Raw genomic sequence first — 19,860 nt, forward strand, 5'->3', positions numbered from 1 at the left:
ACTACCTAACCTATGTGAGGTCCATGAGACTAGAATTGTGGCTCTCATCCATAACCTTCTGCAAACTAGGTATTCACAATTTCAGCTCTGATACCGTTCTTTCCTGTGGATTGGGGTTTTATTATTTCCAATACTTGGATCACACAGGCAAGTGTATTTCTTCTACGTGGCCTTACTTGATGTCTCGATCAGATGGCTGCTTATTTGAAGACAAGCCTTTATGACCCTAGACACTGTTCTTGCTGATAGCTGAGGATCATCTGGTTTCTCCCTCACACTTTGCTGTAGCACCCATATCTTCAGGGTCCTCTGTATGAGGGTGAGCATTGAGCAGGGCCATGTCATAAGAACAATTTATTTTTTGATTGGGCTTAGGATTATGTGTGAACCCAAAATCTATTTGTATACATATGGTTTATATAAGTCTCTGGTTCATTACATCATTTTGTCGCACAGCAATATAAATCATCCACCTGGGCATAAGCTAATTCTATTGATAGTGTCATGAATTTCTTGAATATGTAGATTTTCAAAGAATATGTGTATATGTGTATCCACCTTTGCTGCAAATATATCCAGGAATGTGATGGAGCATATGGGAGACCAAACCAAATACCACCATTAAGTTGATTCCAACGCACAGTGACCCTGTAAGAAAAGTAGAATGGCCGTCATGGCTTCCAAGGCTGTAAATCTTTATGGGAACAAAAAGTGTCATGTTTTTGCCCTTAGAGCAGCCTGTGGGTTAGAACTGACCTTGCAGTTAGCAGCCTAACACGTGCCACCAGGGAAAAGTTATGAAAACTTCTTAGCCATAACCAAATACCTTGAGGGAGTAAGGAGCTGGAATTGGGGCACATAGACCATGCTCTTGGGGGACACCAAGGGTAGATGGTATAACATAGTTCACAGAGACAATGTACATTCTACTTTGGCGAGTAGTAACTGGGGTTTTTTAAGCTCCTGAGCAACCATCTAACGTGCGACAGAGTACTGGAACTAAAAGACACATGAAAACAATTAATTCAGTGTCCAGATCACCAAACACCAGTCTCCTCAACCTGAAACCAGAAAAGCTACATGATGCCCAGCTACAACTACCAACTGCTCTGGAAGGGATCACATTAGAAGGTCCTGTAAAGAGTTCAGGGAAAAAAATAAGAACCCAAACAAAATTATACTATTCAGATAAAGATGGGTGGCACATCCAATACTATAGGCTGTAGTCTCCCATATGTTAGAATAATCAACCATTTAAAATAAAAAAGGGCATCAGTTACCTAAGGTCAAAGTGCAGAAGATTAAGAAAAAAGAATGAATGAGAACACAAAACGCTTGTCCCTGCGTTTGTTGGCTCCCCTTTTCCTTTCCCCCACGTCCCCCTCTCCCATCTTCCCCTGGAACTGTTTGTCCCATTGTTCTCTCCTATGGGTTGTTTATCCTGCCTATCTTATATAGCTAGACGTGAAAACACAACAGAACACTCAGGGACAAGAGAACAAGTGATCTAAAATCGATGGTTAGGAGGAAGTAGAATGCCTATGGGGTTTGATCAAGCGCAGTGTAGCTGAGAGGAATTGCTGAAAGCTGACTGAAGTCAAACATGGTAGTGGGACAAGAGGAAAGTAAAAGGAAATAAAGAATTAGGAGGCAAAGGACATTTATAGAAGTATAAATGCAGGCACATACAAATTTATATAATTTATATATAATGATAGGGACATAGATCTATACAGATATATTTATATGTTAAGTTTTAAGGCAGCAGATGGACATTGGGCCTCTACTCAAGTACTTCCTTAATGCAAGAACACTTTGTCCTAATAACTTGGCATTCTGTGATACTCACCTTTCTGACAGAATTCCTGAAGACAAAATGTGTGCATAAGCAAATGTGGTGAAGAAAGCTGATGGTGCCTGGCTATCAAAAGATAGAGTGTTGGGAGTCTTAAAGGCTTGAAGATAAACAAGCAACCATTTAGCTGGGAAGCAACAAAGCCCAAAGAAAGAAGCACACCAGCTTGTGTGATCATGAGATGTTGATAGGATCAGATATCAGGCATCAGAAGACACAAAGCAAACAATCATATCAATGTGAACAAGGGGGTGGTGGAGTGGAGACCCAAAGCCCATCTATAGAGAATTGGACATCCCTTCACAGAAGGGTCACAAGGAAGGGATGAGCCAGCCAGGGGGCAGTATACACCAATGACATACAACATTAGTCTAGTTCTTTAATGCTTCCTCCCCACCACTATCATGACCCCAAGTTCCACCTCACAGATCCAGCTAGACCAGAACATGTACACTGATACAGATAAGAGCTCTTGACACACAGAATCCAGGACAGATAAACCTGTCAGGAACAATGAGAGTAGTGATACCATGAGAGGAGGGGGAAACCGATCACAATGATAGACGTATGACCCCCTCCCCGAACCCAGGGTGACAAACAACAGAAACATGGGTGAAGGGAGACAGCAGACAGTGTAACATATGAAGATAATCGTAATTTATAATTTAGCAAGAGTTCATGAGGGTGGGAAGGTGCGGGAGGGAAGGAAAAGAAAATAACAAGGCCTCAAGTAGAAACAAAATGTTTTGAAACGGGTAAGGGCAGCATACGTACACATGTGCTTGACACTATGGATGTATAGATTGTTATGAGAGCTGTAAGAGCCCCCAATAAAATGTTTTAAAACAAGAAAGAAAGAAAATAGGAAACTCAGGGAAATAGGATAAATGACAGTACATAGAAGGGATTGCAGTGAGTTGAAACAAAATGTATATGAATTATCAATATAAAACTGATGATCTGCTCTCTAAATTTTCATCTAATTCACAATAAAAATTTTAAAAATAAAATAAATGAAATATTCCACAATGCCATCCTTTTCTCCATTTATCATGATGTTGTTTATTGGCCCAGGTGTGGGGATTTTTGTTTACTTTCTACTGATTGTAATCATTTTGAAGTTTGTAGTGTCTGATTTTCATCTGTAAATGCTTCTAGTGCTCTTGGCTCTCGCCAGCAACATTGTGTTATCTATATACCACAGTTTGTTAATGAGTCTTCCTCTAATTATAAGACAAAATTCTTCTCCTTGTAGTCTAGTTTCTTGGGTTACTTTTTCAGCATACAGTTTGAATAAATGTGGTAAAAAGATATAACCCTGATGGACAACTTTCCTGGTTTTAGACCATGCAGGATTAAAACACTACAGAAGTGGAAATGATACAAGAATTGGTCAGGTTCAGACTGCAATGCCTGAACTGTTGACATATAGCTTGAACTCTCAAGTCACTGGACACTGTTTACACAGACAATGGGGGTTTGTGATAGGGCAAAACTTTCACTAACACTGACTTCCAAAAGCAGACCCATATATACAGATTGATACATGTCAGAAGAAAACAAGGAGGGCATTACAAAAGTAAATATATGGTAGTCCTAAACCACCGTGCATTGGGAACCCTCAAAAGAAGGGATCTGAAACAGTCCAAAGGCTGCAATTCTATCACCTTAGGATAGCAGTCATCTGCGTCTTCTCACATCAGGGCATGTCGGCCTTAAGTTCAAGGAAGCACGTCAGCTCCATAAAGCTACTACAGGTGAGTTTGAGGTAAAGCCCAGTTCACTTGTGGCGTGGCCTCTGAAGGATGTTGGGCACATCAAAAGGACAGAATCTAAAGTTCCATCCTCCTTTCTCTCTGTTTTTAGGAGTGGGTCCTTTCTACTGTGTGTGTTCGAATTCTGGAGTCCTGATGGCACAGTGGTTCTCGGTAGACTACTAACTTCACTCGTAGTGTGAAACCACAGCTGCTCCAACACAGGAAGATGGGGTGTTCCACTCCTGTAAAGAGTCACAGTCTCAGAAACTCAACAGGGGCAGTTCCACTTTGTCCTGTAGGGTTCTATGAGTTGGCATCAACTCAATGCCAGTGTGATGTTCAAATTCTCACCACTTGCCCGCCAGTTTGTCATACTGTGGAGGCTTGTCATACTGTGTGTTACTGTGATACTGGAAGCTTTGTCACAGGTATTTCAAATACTAGCAGGTACACCCAAGGTGCACAGGTTTCAGCAGAGCTTACAGACCAAGAACAGACTATGACAAAGAAATAGACTGTCTTCTTCTGAGGAATTACCATATATACTCGAGTATAACCCGAGTTTTTTCAGCATGTTTTTAATGCACTTTTTGTGGTAAAATTAGGTGCTTTGGTGGGTATTCACATCGGCTTATACTCAGGTTTATATGGTAACCAATGAAAACGTCATAAATAATGGCATAACTTTGTCAGATACTGAAAACCTCATGGTCTCAACAGAACATTGCCAGATAGTGCAGAAGATGAGTCTCTCAGGTCATAAATCACTCAAATATGACAGAGGAGAGTCAACCATAATGACAGAGATGGAGCCAAACTTTGGGGATCACTGTTGGCTGATGGGGCATGACTTAAAATGAGAAGAAACAGCTACAAACATCTATTAATAACTGGAACTTGGAATGTATGAAGTATGAATCCTGGAAGATTTCAAGTTTTATAAAATGAAATATAACACTTAAAGATCAATATCCTAGACATTAGTGAGCGGAAAGGAAGCAATACTGGTCATTTGGAATCTGTCAGTCGTATGACTCACTATATTTGGAATAAGAAGTTCAAGAGGAATGACATTGCATTATCGTCAAAAAGGACATTTCAAGATATATTTTGAATTACAGTGCTTTCTGTGATAGGATACTATCCATCTACTTACAAGGATATCTATGTACATGCAAGCCAGGGCTGACTATGGTACACACAAATTGCTCATATGTAGTTCAGGTTGAAACTAAAAATTTTAAATATGCCTATAAAAGCCAAAATAATACCTTGCATATATTCCACATAAACATCAGGAACACCTCAAAAGCAGATGTGACACATTGAATATCAATTACAGAAGACCCAATGAGCCGTGGGATGCTTTCAAGAACATTAAACAGAAGAAAGAAAAACCTCATTAAAATGATAGAAAGAAAGATCAACATGCATGACCTTGTAAGTTAGGCATTGGTAGATATATCACCACTCTTATTCCAGACTTGCAACTTGAGATAGGATAAACTAGAAGTTATGTAGAAAACAGTGATAGATCCCAAAGTCCCGTGTAAGTGACAACTTTCAAGCTTCCACGCCAGGGTCTGCTGCTGCATGGTCAGGGAAGAACAGTAAGTGTTACATGTCCTAAGTCATAACAGATGGCATAATCGGCGTCTGAGAGACCCACAATTGTCACTGCCAGCTGGGAGAGCAAACGCTGCACTACTGACACAGGGAGAGTCATTTAGCGCAGCTAAAGGCCTAAGCTAAAACAGACACCAATGGTCATCTATTCAAGTGCTTAACTGATAAAGAAAATGATCCTGGGACATGCAAGATTCATGCTACTTCTCTGTGCTGATGCTATTGATACCAATAATGCTACAGGTGACAGTGGGTTTGAGAAACGAGATCATAAATTATTACTATGGTTGCAGGTAACATTCATATTTCACTTTGTGGTTTCAAATAGAACTTATCTACATAAAATTATTATTTTAATGGTTCCTTACTTTAAGATAAGATTGTTTTGTTTTTATTTTGTTTGTTTTTTGTCTTTCAACACTCCAATACAATGGAAAAATAGGTCTTGACAACCCTTCTACTTGCCATGCTCAGTGAGCTGATAGCCCCACAGCCAGCTGCTCTTTGACCATAGAGTCCTCCATTCTTCCTTGCAGAATACAAGTGTCTGCAAGGATTGATGTGCCCCTTAGCCACATGACTCCAGAGAAACTGCAGTACCCAGATGCTGCCCCTAGCCCAGCACAGAAAGCCATGCCCAGTCAGTAGAGCGGAGGTGTAGAGTGGAGTGAGTGGTGCTCTGTGCCAACAGTTTCACGCCCAACCTCGTGCTGTGACTACACCACAGTGACTCCCTTTACCTCTGCTCCCCACTCTTATCTCCTGGACCTTGGCAAGAGCGCCCTGTCCCCCTGTCCTCTGCCTCTCTCCAGATTGTACCAAGTGTCTAGAAAGTTGCCCCTTCCCTGCACACAACTTTCTTTCCCCGCTTTCTTCCTACCTGAACATACTGGGCACCTGAGAGTGCCCTGCTATACTCTACATTCTTTATACATGTTCGTATGCACAATGCTTCCTGATTGTGGAGAACTTCACCCTGTCATAGGAGCAGATGCCCTAAACTTGAGCTACTTCCTGAACTTCAGTTTGCTCACTCCTTTTAAAGGCTCTGTGGGTGCATCTTCTTTCTACCAGGATTAGATGTATAGCTCCCTGTGGGTTGGGAAGTGAGAGTTTACCATCTGTACCCAGTCATTTGACCTGGTGTGTTACTGGTAACTAGGGAAGGTATGATGGTAACAGGACAGTCCTGCCAGCAAAGCAGGAAGCAGGATAGGAGTCTTCCATAGGAAGACTCCACCTTGCTGCCCTCAGTCATCCGCATCACACTCACATCCTGGCCAGGATTCACAGGTGCTCCAACCTATTCACTTCTGTGCTGCGGATTTAGGGTTTTCACAAATTGACACAGTAAGATAGTAAAAGCCTAGATTATCTCAAAGCGATTGTTGGTAGAATTATGAGGACTTGGAAGTCAGGCGAGATGGGACAGGCGCTAAGAAACAGCAGCAGAGAAATGGCAGCAGCAATGGGAGATTGTATTGAGCTGGCTTACATAGTAAGAGAGCAGGGCTCCTCCTGATGGAATGAGGTACCCCTTAGCACTTGTCAGCGGATTTATGTTTGTCAGCCCAGGAACTCTGGTGACAGTTGAGGTGAACCTTACTGGTGAAGTGGTATTTCTCTAGGCCCTTGTAAATATAGGTAAGTGCTTTGTAGCACTTACTTGAGTAGGGAAGGTATTGAGCAAAGGCAAACAGTCTGAGGAGGCAAGGGTTTGAGAGGCCAAGGGTCCTTGTAGCAGAGACTAAAGTGACAAGGACCATCAAAGGCATAGCTGCCCTGGTCTTCAAGGGTAGGGCTGACTTTTGGCCTCTGAAAGGATGAGGCCACAACTTCTTTTAAAGGAGTCAGATTGTCACTAATTCTGCTTCCGATGGTATAGCTGTCGTTCACAAGTGCCAGAGGGTGCCATATTTGCCACCCAAAGCTGAGGGAGGGAAGCTGTTATGACCAAGGTGCAGGAGAACAGGGTCTTCCAGGGCTGGTGGAGCTGCCACTCATTTGAACTAGGGTAATGGGGCCACTCAAAGCCTATGGGTACAGATGCTGTCCCAGTGGGCCTGGAAGATAGAGTCCCAAATCCAGAAAACATAGCCAACACACACAATATAGAGGGCTAAGACATTATTGTCTTGATGGTTTCAAGCCTTGAAAATGAATGTAAATAGTTCTGGGTTTTTTTCCTTGTTTGTTTTGTATTTTACATCCAAAAATTCTTACTGCTGTCAAGTTGATCCCAACTCATCGAACTCTATGGAACAGGGTAAACCTACCCTGTGGGTTTCCGAGACTTTGGTCTCTGTGCAAGTCAAAAACCTCATCTTTCTCCTGCCAAGTGTAGTGCTTGTGATTTCTTCTTTTCCTCAATTTCTTCCTTTTGTAGTGGAAATGGATACGTTGAGCCTATTCAACAATTGTACTTTGGAATCAGATAATTTGCATTCTTGATTCACACATGAAGAAGACTTTTGCCCCAGAATGGAATTTGTATTGAAAACTTTTGGGGTGACAATGTTTTGTATGTGGCAAGGACTTGACTTTTTGGTGGAGTGTCATGGATGAAATTGGGTATCCCTAAAATATGTGTCAACCCCACTGGACCATGAATCCCAGAGTTTGGGCAGTTATGTAATACTAAAAAAATAGTGGTTATTTCCTGTTATAGTCACACTTTATGCTGTGATCTGATGTGCTTCACCCACAGATTAGGGTGGAATGTAACCCCTTTGCTCAGGCTACAGCCCTGATCCTGTGCTAGTGACCTTACCTGGGGTGTGGCCAGAGGCACCTTTTATCTATTAGAGATAAAAGTGGAGAGAAAGATGGAAAAACTAATTACTAAATGTATATATGGAGGGAGGAGTCCCAAAATAAGCAAAAAACTTAAGAAGAGGAGGTCTCTCTCTAGCTGACCTCAAAGCCGATTACAGAGTTGCTGTAGTCAAAACAGCCTGGTTTTTGTAAAATAACATCTAAATAGACCCACGGAACAGAACAGAAAACCCAGAAATAAGTTAATCCACTTACAAAGAACTGATCTTTGACCACGAGCCAAAAAGCATTAAATGGGAAAAAGAGGTTTTTGTGAACAAATGATGTTGGCAAAATTGGATCTCTATTGGCAGAAAAATAAAACAGAACCCATACCTCACCCCATGTACCAAATGAACTCAAGATGGATTAAAGGCCTGAATGGAAATCCTAGAGCTCCAAAGATCATCAGTGAGGAAAATGGGGACAAACATAAGGGCCTTAGTGCAGGGGATAGGCATACTATCGGATATAATGAATCACACACTCTAGAAGACAAAAAAAGATGAATACTAAAAATAAGACACTTATGTACACAAAGGATTTAATCAAAAGTGAACTGTTGCAGATGCAATTAGGTTAAAATTTAGTACCCTATCATTTGCTCTCCCTCATGATCCATTTTAATTTGTTCCAGTTTTTAATATTTTCTGCTTTCTTTTTAAAAAAATTATTTTATTGAGGGCTCATAGATTTCTTATCACAGTCCATACATACATCCACTGAGTCAAGCACCTATGTACACCGTTGCCCTCATCAATCTCAAAATATTTGCCCTCTACTTTAGCCCTCAATATCGTTTGCTCATTTTCCCCCTCCCCCTCCCTCCTGAACCCTTCATAATTCATAAATTATTATAGATTTGTCATAAATTACCCTGTCCGACGTCTCCCTCCGCCCTCTTCTCTGCTGTCCACCCCCCAGGGAGGAGACGATACTTAGATTCTTGTAATTGGTTCCCCCCTTCTACCCCACATTCCCTTCACCCTCCAGGCCTCGCCCCTCTTACCGCTGGTCCTGAAGAAGTCATCTATCCTGGGTTCCCTGTGTTTCAAGTTTCAGCTTTCTTTTTGATAGAGGTCTTTTATCTGTTTTAATTTTTAATTCTTGTTTTCTTTAGTTAGTTTGTCTTCAATGTTTTTTTATATATGAATTCCAGGCTATGTAAATCTACAGAGACAGTAACTGGAGTAGTGGGTCCTTACAGGTATGACGGGGGAGGGGTGATGTGGGGAGCTAATAACAATGAGTACAAGAATGAAGAAATGTTGTAAAACTGATTGTGGCGATGCTTGTACAACTCTTCTTTATGTGTTTGTACTATTGATTTATATGCTATGTGAATTATATGCCACTGAAACTGTTGAAAAGGGAGAAAAAGGAGTAAAAAGAGAACCCATGAATGGGGGCCTATGGGGGGAAGGTATCAATCTCTAAAATGTATAGAAAACGGTAAAATCCCAATAAGGCAAAATCAATAATTCAATTAAAAAGTGGACAAAAGATAGTTCACAAAAAATGACATCCAAATGGCTAACAAATATATGCTAAAAGTGCTCATGATCATATCCACCTGCAAGTGACAACAATAAGATATTATATTACACTGACAATAGCAGTCCAATTTTAAAAATGAAAGAAAACAACAAATTCTGGAGAAGTGTGGATAGGTGGGAACTTTCATACACTGCTAGTGAACTTGTAAATATTTAAGCAATTGCTTAAATGATATGGCATTAATGCAAATAAATGAATAGAAATGCCATATGGTCCAGCATTGCCTTTGCTGGCTATATATCCTAAAGAAGTAAGAGCCATTAAAAACAAACAAACATGTTCATAGCAACACTGTTCATAAGAGCAAGAAGTTGGAAAAAGACCAAATGCTCCCCAGTAGAAGAACGGTCAGAGAAATGCTTCATACAAGGGAATATTATGCATCACTGAAACACAAGGATGAAAGAAGTAAACATCTCATGACATGGATGGTCCTCAAGAACATGTTGAGTGAAGTTGGACAATTACAAAAGGACAACTATTCTATGAGACCACTAGTAAAAGAATAAAAACCAAGATAATGACTTTCATAACAAAGGGAACAGTCTCTGAAAGTCCCCAAGGGAGGGAAGGGAAGGATGGAAAGAGGCAATGGACTAGAAGGTTAACAGGTGTTAACTTGAGCGAAGGGGAGATGTAGATCCATAAGAGGGGAAAGAGAAATTGGAGGTGGCGTGTGGATTAGAATACAGGGTTGGGATTAATAAGTCACTTGAACTATTGAATGCAGAGTTGATGGTGTGAAATATTAATGCTCTCACCTAATTCATAATAAGAAAATGTCTATTAAAGCCATGTACTTGTGATTTTTTTGTTTTGTTGTAGTTTTTTGTTATAGTTATATTTTTTATATATTTTTGTTAAAGAAGCACTAGATAAAAAATATTGGGCATTTGGGAAGTGGAAAGTTTAAGCAGGGAGTGTGCCCAGGTATTAAATACTGTGCAGAAGTATATTACTATGTGCTCTATGAAGTCAGAGTAACAGCCCTAAGAAGTAAATACTATTATTAGCCTCACTTTATAGACACATGAGGAGCCCTGGCGGTGTAGCAGTTACAAGTTCAGCTGCTAACCTCCAGGGAAACCGTTCAAAACCATCAGGTATAGAGCATAAGTAACTGGGCATGGCCCTGGGGCTGGGATTTGATTTTTCAAAGTCTGGTCACTTATTCTCCCAGCTACATGATAATGATAGTAGTGTCACTCTAGAGGTAAAAAAAAAGATGCTGGAAATCCTGAAAGTACCTGGATTTTCAAACTTGAATAGTGAGGACCTGAATTGTGCTGGTCCCTGCCCTGGATTTGACCGTCCCACTAATTTTTGTTATAAAATTTAAAATTTCATTTTCAAATCACATTTTCTCTTTTAAAAGCATCTGCAGCTGTGCATGTTGGGAATGACACCATGCTTATATTCACTTCCATCCGGTCCCACAGATGCATACCCTAATTCTGAAGTAGTCTATGTCTGGACCCACGAGAGTGCCAAGTCTGTGGTGGTGGCAGAAGACGGCTCCAGACTTAACCAGTACCACCTAATGGGGCAGACAGTAGGCACGGAGAACATCAGCACCAGCACTGGTAAGGGACTTGGTGGGCAAGGGGCACAGAGGAGGACTGTGGCAGGCAGGAGGAGTACAGTGAGATTGCCGTGGGACACTACTCACCCTACCCCAGCACTGATATTCTTGCCCAACCCCCTCGCCCTGGCAGCTGGGGCTCCACCTGTTGTGTATCTGTCAGTGAACTCACTTTGGATGACATTAAGAGCACTAGCTTGCCCTGTAATTGCCACCACTTGAGCAGCAAACATGAAGCAGGATTTGGTGATTCAGGCTTGCGTGAAGGCCGGTGGCCTACTTCTTTACCCCCCTTCCTTTTGCGGGGCCCGGGGCTTCTTGGCCGGTTGGGTTTTTTGCGGGATTCGGGGCCTTTTTCTTCCACCTTTCTTTTGTTTGCCCCTTTCTTCCGGTTTTGAATTATTGGAAGAGATTCCCCTAGAGCCGGATTGAGAGAAGAAGCGAAGCAGAGCAGCACAGAGCACTGAGGCTTTTGAAGAGCATATGTGCCCAGCCTGAGGGCCTTGTCAGAACCAGCAAGGGAAGGGAGGGGTAAGGTCATTAAAGAGCAGATGGGTTCTACTTCCAGAGCCTGTCCTCAAACACTTTCCCTGAAAGCCTCTACCCATCAGTAGGCATTGTCATATGGACAATGTTAGGACTAGGGAAGAGGGAAAGCTTCATGGAATTAGGGTGCACCTCATTCCGGACAAGTCCTCGGTGCTCAAAACCACCCCTGAGCCTCAGAACCCTTCTCTGCCTGGGTAGCTCCTGGTACCTAACAGCCCCCAGGAAGCTGAGTGCATGTATCCTGGACAGGCATTATGCTTCTCCATCAGCTTGTAGGCATTTTGGGTTGCAGCATAAAATTCAAAGGAAGAGGGATGTAGTACAGACTTCATTGAATGAAGTAAACGCGTGATAGCAAAATATTAGGCTCAAGGAAATGACGGAGAAGAGAATCCAGACCCTAAGGTAAAGACATAGAAAGGCATCCTTCTTCAAGCACCAGGGAGAGGTGAAGGTGATCCAACCCTGGGTGTGGGGTATGGCACTCTCTTTTCTTTATCCCTGCTTCTTTCCTCGCTCATTGAGATTGTTCTCTCCTCGGCCTGCTCTGATCTGGAGTGTCTGTACTGTGTATGCTTCTGCCTTTGCTATGGATAGCATGTATGTCAGCTGTGCCAATAGTGCCAAATATGAAAGAGTCAGAGGAAAGCAGAGAACATTCCAACAACTACATCCTCTGCCCCAGAACATCAGCCCCCATCTAGGTGAGCCATTGTTGATCCTCAAAGCCTATTGTGGATGTAGTCACAGTATCAGCCATGCACCCCGATTACACCATTCACTCATGCAAGTCCCCACCCCTCAAAAAGTTCTTACTCAGCAATACTCTTCCCCCTCAGCACTTCTCTTTCATCGAGTGATGAGAACATCTTTTACAAAGGAAGATCCCCCAGTCTAGCAACCACTCTGGATTACAGTTCATCTCTAGTCCTTACCAGTTTACCATCAGGACAGCATCGTTGTCAGCCAGGAAGGGGATGTCTCCGTGCACCTCCCACATGGCCAGGCAGATCCAGAAAACGTCCTGGAGTTTCACCAAGGACATGCTGGAACTCAGAGAAAGGAAGGGACTTTGGTCTTCTGGATGAGCGCCGAACAAGGGAGCTGCTAGATTCTGAGTCCCAGCTCCTCCCCTAAGAGGTCCTCAGCCTCCTCCACACGGTTCACCTTCCTAGGGCTTGAAGGAGAAAGGAAACTCTGTGGTGTTCTCTGCTCTGTATGTCCGCTCTGATTGCTAAATCCCAGTTGCTGCAGCAGGCGAGGGCAGGGGGTGGCTGGAGCGGGCAGAAATAGCAGGCACAGATTACAACCAGGGATTAGCAAACCAAGTAAATCTCATGTTCCCAGGGGAAGCATCGGTCAGACAATGTTTCTCTGAGGCCAGTACCAACAGAATTAAAATGGTTAAAAACTCTTTCGTTTTACCCAAATAGCACAACTAAGTTCTTATTCAACAATAGAAGAGACGGTGTTATTCCCGAAGCCTTCTGAGCCTGCAGGCAGGAGCCACTGGCCCTTCCCTTTCTCTGGGACCTCGATCACTGTAGATGACATGTGGATATTCGTTTGTCTGCAGGTGAATACACAATTATGACAGCACATTTCCATTTGAAGAGGAAGATTGGGTACTTTGTCATCCAGACCTACCTTCCCTGCATCATGACAGTGATCTTATCTCAGGTGTCTTTCTGGCTGAATCGGGAGTCAGTTCCTGCGAGGACAGTCTTTGGTGAGTGTCCTCAGGCTACACTCTAGACGCTGATCCCAAAATCAGTACACCCACAACCTTAAGTATACCAGTGCTGTGATGATTTGAAAAACAGATAGATCAATGAGTTCAAGGTTTGTGAAGGATTAGCATTTAGGATTTCTCTGAGACCGAAGGCTTATGAAATAATGCATGATGGTTTGAGAGCCTGTCAGTGCTTACTTTTTTTTGAGGTTTCAAATGGCCAGAAAGCAGTGTTAGCTAAGATTTTGTTTTAAATATTCCAATTGAATTGTTCTAATGAAGCACTACTTTATGTCATTTAGTTTTTCTTTGCAATATATTTGCCACTTAAAAGTTAACTGCAATGTGTCAATCAACATATTTTATGTGGTACTGGAGTCCTTGTGGTGTAGTGGATTATGTGTTGGGATATTAACTGCAAGGTTAGTAGTTCAAATCCACTAACTATTCTGGAGAAAAATGAGGGTCTCTACTCCTATAAAGAGTTCCACTCCTAGAAACCCCCGGGGACCATTCTTTCTTGATCTGTGGGGATGCCGTGAGCCCAGATGGACTCGATGACAGTGAGATGTTCTTTTTCTATTTTTGGAGTTTATAGTAATAAATAAAAATATATGTGATAGTAGTATAGAAGACTATTTGGCATCCCTAAGTCAAGATGTTAACATTTAGAAAGATCGAATTGAGTAAGTACCTTGACACAGCAGACAGTATTGGGTATCCTCAGATTATTCAAATTGGAGGAGATACTGAATGTGCATTTGCAGGTTAGTTGTAATAATAAAAGGTTGCATTTATTTTCAAACTGTGGTGTACTATTTGCCTGTTAGCTCTAACCACTGCACTTATTATTCTTAATATGTTAAGATGAAAATAATGGCATGTATCTTATTGTATTGGTTGCAGAGTTTAGAGAAAGCCAAAACGTTTTGTTCCTCCATAAGTGATTAGTATAATCTGATTTTACTAATTAGTGATTAGTCAAATCTCTCTGACTTGGTTTATCGTTCAGGGGTGTCTCAGGAAGTGTTGAGATAGGCTTAGGGCCAAGCAGTGCTGCACAGCTTAGCTCACCTCCCAGAGCCCTGTAGGGAAATAGCAATAGCTGTGGGTAGGGAAAAAAGGTTGATTGGAAAATGCTTCATCTGTGGTGTTTCCTCTTAGAGAGTCTCAATGCTAAGGAATTCAAGAAGACTCAAGAAACCAATTTAATGCCATGCCCAGAACACTCTCTACTCAATACCATGACTAATTGGATTTTGAAGAAAACCCACAGCTACTTCATCCGCAGTTGATTTCTGATGAAACATTAATTCTGTACAGAATGACCATTGTGCTATGGTCAATACTGAAACAAAACTCACTGCCATTGAGTTGTTGCTGACTCATAGCAACGCCCTGTGAATTTCCAAGACTATAACTGTTTAAGAAGAGAAAGCCGAGTCTTGCCCCCAAGGAGCTGCTGGTGGATTACAACCCATAGCATAACCACTACACCAGGGCTCCTTAAATGTATATAAATACCCTTGAAGGCAGATCCGGAATGAGAATTCATAGTAGATATGTTCTGCAGCAATGTTCTACTTTGAGGGTGCATCTGTGTACCTACACATGCACACATCCAGACCCACAGACAGCATGGTTGGAGGAGGAAGGGTAGATCATGTGGAGATGTTGCAGGCCTGCAGGATTCTGGCAGATCTGCTTCCAATAGAGTTTTCATCATTTAGTTACAATAATGTCAATTGCTAAATGGTGTTCCTCATTTCCTCTTTGTGGGACTTATGTGTTCAGACAGAGATTCCGACACAGCACTCTGAATTGAACTGACTTGGGGAAGTCTACAAAATTCATATTTGTGGAGGAGAGATTGTCTCCAGCCCACTGCTACAAGACACACATTGTATGTTTGTGAAGCACTCTATTATATGCTACGTAAATTCAATTGCTCTTAAATTGGATACTGCCCTAGTATCACCCGAAATTCCATTCATTTATCAGATCTTTTATTGAACACCAACTATTTGCTTGGCTCTGTTCAAGCCAATGGGGCATTGCAGAAATCAGACTCAAATCCCTGCCAGGTTAAATTCACAGAGAAAGGAAGCAGTCAACAGACGTGTGGTGATAATGCTATGATTTGCTTAGTGTTATAGATCAAAAGGAGCCACAAGACAATCAGAGGCAGTGTGTGTAGAAAAGAGACTGTAAAATGGGATTTGAAAAGCATTTATCTCAGAAGAAGACATTTGAGTGAAGAGCCAAAGGAAGTTCAAAAGTGAGGGCCTTATATGGACACGAGAAAGAGCCTGAGTGCACAAGGAGCAGTCAGTGAAGTCTGAAGGGAGACAAGGTAGCTAGGGGGAAGGAGTTTAGTGAGCAGAGACAGAGAAAGATGAGTTTAGAGAGGTTGTGGCACTTGGGGAATACTGGAGATCATGGCTAAGTACTTGCCCCCTGACCCTCCCAATGAAGATAGGAAGGTTTTAATGAGTCCTGAGTAGATAAAAGACATGATTTAACTTATATTTTAGAAGCTCACTCTGGCTGTTATTTTCAAAAATAGGCTGAAGAAAGAAGTCCATTTGTGAGATTCTTACAATATTCCAAAAGAAAAACAGTGATGGTGATGTAGATCAGAGTGGTGGAAAGTGTTCAGATTCTGGGTATGTTTCCGAAGGTAGAGGTACATAAAGTTGGTCACTAAGTTCAATTTGGGTGTAAAGAAATGAGTCAAGTTGGGGAATTGAGGATCACTCAGGCGCTTTTGGCCTGAGTCCCTGCTGGGCAGTGTCCAAAAATGGTGAGGGAAGCATTGAAGAAAGAACAAGGGAATGTTTGGGTCGTGCTAAATTGAAGCTTCCGATAAGAACTGTAAAGTACTTCGCTGGACAACTAAGTTCAGAGGAGAGAGATACCAGGCTTGAGGGGAAACAACTAGTGTTTTCATGAATGTATCATGTATTCTCTCTTACAAATGTGCAATGAGGGGATTCGGGGTACCAGTACTAACTCTTGTTTCTCCTCTTTGACTTGTCACCCTGTTACTGACCACCATAGGGGTGACCACAGTGCTGACAATGACCACCCTCAGCATCAGTGCTCGGAACTCTCTGCCTAAAGTGGCTTATGCTACAGCCATGGACTGGTTCATAGCTGTGTGCTATGCCTTTGTGTTCTCTGCCCTGATTGAATTTGCCACTGTCAACTATTTTACAAAAAGAGGCTGGGCCTGGGATGGCAAAAAGACACTGGAATTGGCCAAGATCAAGGTATTTGTCATATATTTCCTATTTACCCCTCCTGTCAGATTCTCCTGAGTTATAAAACAGGCCTGATTAAATGTAAGTGCTTCAAAAAGTTCATGGAATAGGTCCATTATTTTTCAATTTCATTTTTCCAAGAATTTTTAAAAGCCCCTATCATATGTCCATAGAAAAGGCACGGTGTTTCCTAGCCCCCACCCAAAATGCAAATTGTCTGCCTCATCCATATATTCAAAGGCTTACAAATTCTTACAAGGGACTTTCCTGATTCCTTTATTTGCCAATTTAGATCAAGCCAAAGTTCTGCTGTATGGAAATAACTTATATACTTAAGAATAATACATCCTTGCCTCACTTATGGACAAGGTTAGTTTCCAGAGACCAAATCGTTATATGAAATCAGCATTAGATGAGAGGGTTGGCCATGCCCACTCTTTATCAGCATCCCGGTTGTTCACCACCCCTCTGACACTCCCCACACTTCTTGGAATACACTAGGTGTAGTGGGCCTCACTTCCTCACCATACCTTTTCCAACCATAGAACAGCTAGTAGGGGCTGGTGGAGGGGTGGTGGTGGCGGCTAGTGCTCAGAGGACTCTTGATCGTTCTCTTCCCACCCCTCCCCCCACTACCACCTCCAGACCTACAGTTCTGTGCAGTCTCCTTCCCTTCCCCCGACGCTTCATCCAACTACCTCCTAAGCACCTTTTAGTACTTGACTGCCTTCCCTGCCTGTCTGTAACCCGTATTGCCCTTCCACCCTGTTGTTACCCCTTGTTATTCATGGCAGGACCAAGGAACCCTGGGACCAATTGGAGAAGGCATCCAAAAACCAGTTGGCCAATATTCCTCATGTAACTGAGTTGTTACCTGTGCCTGCAGGATATCATTCAGAGGGCCCCCACAGGGCACCCAGAGCTCAGCCATAGCTCCATGCGGGACCCCAATTATCTGAGGTGCTACTTGAGAACATTTTCAAAATTGTTATCAATGCAAAATGCCTTACTTATACAATAACATAGATAGGCATGTTACTTTTTAACTTTATGGAAGTATTTCTTTATTAGAAACTACATAAAAAGGACTGGAATAAATACATAGATAAGGCATTCTTAAATGATTCTTCTGGTTTACTGTTTACTGACTCCATTCTAGCTCTGCTCTGGTAACGACTTCTAGGAACTTCGCCTAGTGGTGTATAGAGTCATAGTAAGGTATATTTACTGTACTGAAAGCAAATCAGATGAAGCCAAGATTATAAAAGTGCAGGTTCCAGTTTCAGGAAAAATGCCCCGCCTTTGTACTGTGTTATCTAGTTCTGCAGCTGCGGAACTACCTTCTCCATCGAAGATTTCAGCGCCTTCTTCACCTTATGCAATGTCTGGGTCTGAGGTTTCTGTATCCTTTTGAGTTCTTGATGTTCATGTGGGAAGACTTCTGCCAGCAAAGAAACGGTTCATGGTCGTAGTTCTCCATTGAGTCCTGTTCATCTGGTGCTGTATCTTTTGTTAATCTTGACTTGCTTTAGGATAGTTTTTCAGGTCTTACAATCCTTGCTTCTGAATTTGTAAAGCTTGTTTTAATCCCATTTCTTTCCAGGGCCTCTCATCATTTTTGCATGCAGCTGAACTCTATAATCATCATACTATCTGACAATGTCTACAGATAGGAGCAACTTGTTGTCAATTTTCTTTTCTTTGATTAAGCCAACCTCTCCTCATTAGTGTGATCCTTGAAATCGTGCAGTCTCTTCTTATCTTCGCGTATTTTCTTGACAAGTGCAGGAGTGGGCCATGCCTTCTTCAGGTTTCTTTTATTTCATCTTGGAGGTTCTTCTTTCACAGAGGATCTCCATATGCATATTTTCAGTTGTTCAACCTGTGCAATTTGTTGTTTTCACATTTTGTTTAGTGCCTGACCCTAAACAGAGACATAGAAACTGTTCTAGCATCAGGAACAGGACTTTTGCAAAACTAACCGGTGCCTATCCAGGGACTCATTGTTCAGTTTAGATTTGTATGCTCCACTCTTTTTCTTGCTGTTTTGTCATTTCACCATGTAGTGTATCTTCTTCAAGGTAACTGTAAGGGCAATGAAGAGGTCGTATACCTTATTGGAAGCTACATACCAGCAAAGCACACTAACTCCACTGACTAGATTGATGTGTCACTTAAGTAATAAACATGAGTTATTAAAATTATACTACTCTTTCAAAATAATCATTAAGTACTTAAAGGATAATTTGTATGTAAATCTAAGGAATGTGTACATTAAAGCTTAAATGCTGAATAGGTTTGCTGAAAGAAACAGTGGGAGCTCTAGATTCATGTTTGAGTCTCCATATAGACTCAGCATTAATTGAGTTACTTCTCACAATGGATAAGCAATCTAAAAAGCTTTGCCCTCAAGTCAAGTGTATTTGCTGGTGGCATAGTGGTTACACGTTAGGCTGCTTACTGTAAAGTTGGCAGTTTAAAACCACCAGCTGCTCCACTAGAGAAGATGGGACTTTCTACTCCCATAATAAGTTACAACTCGGAAACTCACAGGGGTAGTTCTACTCTGCCCGCTAGGGTCACTCTGAGTCAGAATCAACTCGATAGCAGTGGGCTTTGAGGCCCCTGACTAATCCAGGGAGGGGTGGTCTCATCTTTAGGAACTCTCCTGGGCACACGCTTGATGGAAATTGGGCTACTAGAGCTGTATGGTCATGAGTCAGCTGGGCGCTAACCAAGATGGTCAGAGGGTCTCAGAACCAACCTGGTGAACTCTTCTAATCTGTGGTAGTGTATGTATTCCAATCACGGTCCCTTTTCTGCTTTTGTAGTTCTGCCAACAACTATAGTGAATTGATCTGCTACCCAGTTATGATTTTGTGACAATTTCCTTTGTTTTCATGTCCTGTTTACATAGCCACATGACTGTGAATCCTTTGGACATCATCACGGCATCATGTGATTGTCTCTCATCAGGATGAATCATTTCTGTCTCCATTTTGTCTTTGTCCTGCTTCAAGTTTAAGAACTCACGTGCTAACCCCCTGTGGGTTTCCAAGACTGCAACTCTTATGGGAGTGGAAAGCCCAGTCTCTCCTGCAGAGCTACTGGTGGTTTCAAACTGC

General features: G+C 42.0%; 1 protein-coding gene across 1 annotated transcript in view; it reads left to right on the forward strand.

The window, feature by feature from the left end:
• Positions 1 to 19,860, forward strand: part of GABRA5 (gamma-aminobutyric acid type A receptor subunit alpha5) — a 160,788-nt gene that overhangs the window by 76,656 nt on the left and 64,272 nt on the right. The window contains exons 7-9 of the mRNA XM_004699735.2: positions 11,049 to 11,192; positions 13,317 to 13,469; positions 16,533 to 16,744. Coding sequence (XP_004699792.1) covers positions 11,049 to 11,192; positions 13,317 to 13,469; positions 16,533 to 16,744 — 509 coding nt within the window. The remainder of the gene's footprint in view (positions 1 to 11,048; positions 11,193 to 13,316; positions 13,470 to 16,532; positions 16,745 to 19,860) is intronic.

The sequence above is a fragment of the Echinops telfairi genome, unplaced genomic scaffold (assembly GCF_000313985.2).
Source record: "Echinops telfairi isolate 266 unplaced genomic scaffold, ASM31398v2 ScPeMD7_7475;HRSCAF=8513, whole genome shotgun sequence".
Taxonomy (NCBI): Eukaryota; Metazoa; Chordata; class Mammalia; order Afrosoricida; family Tenrecidae; genus Echinops; species Echinops telfairi.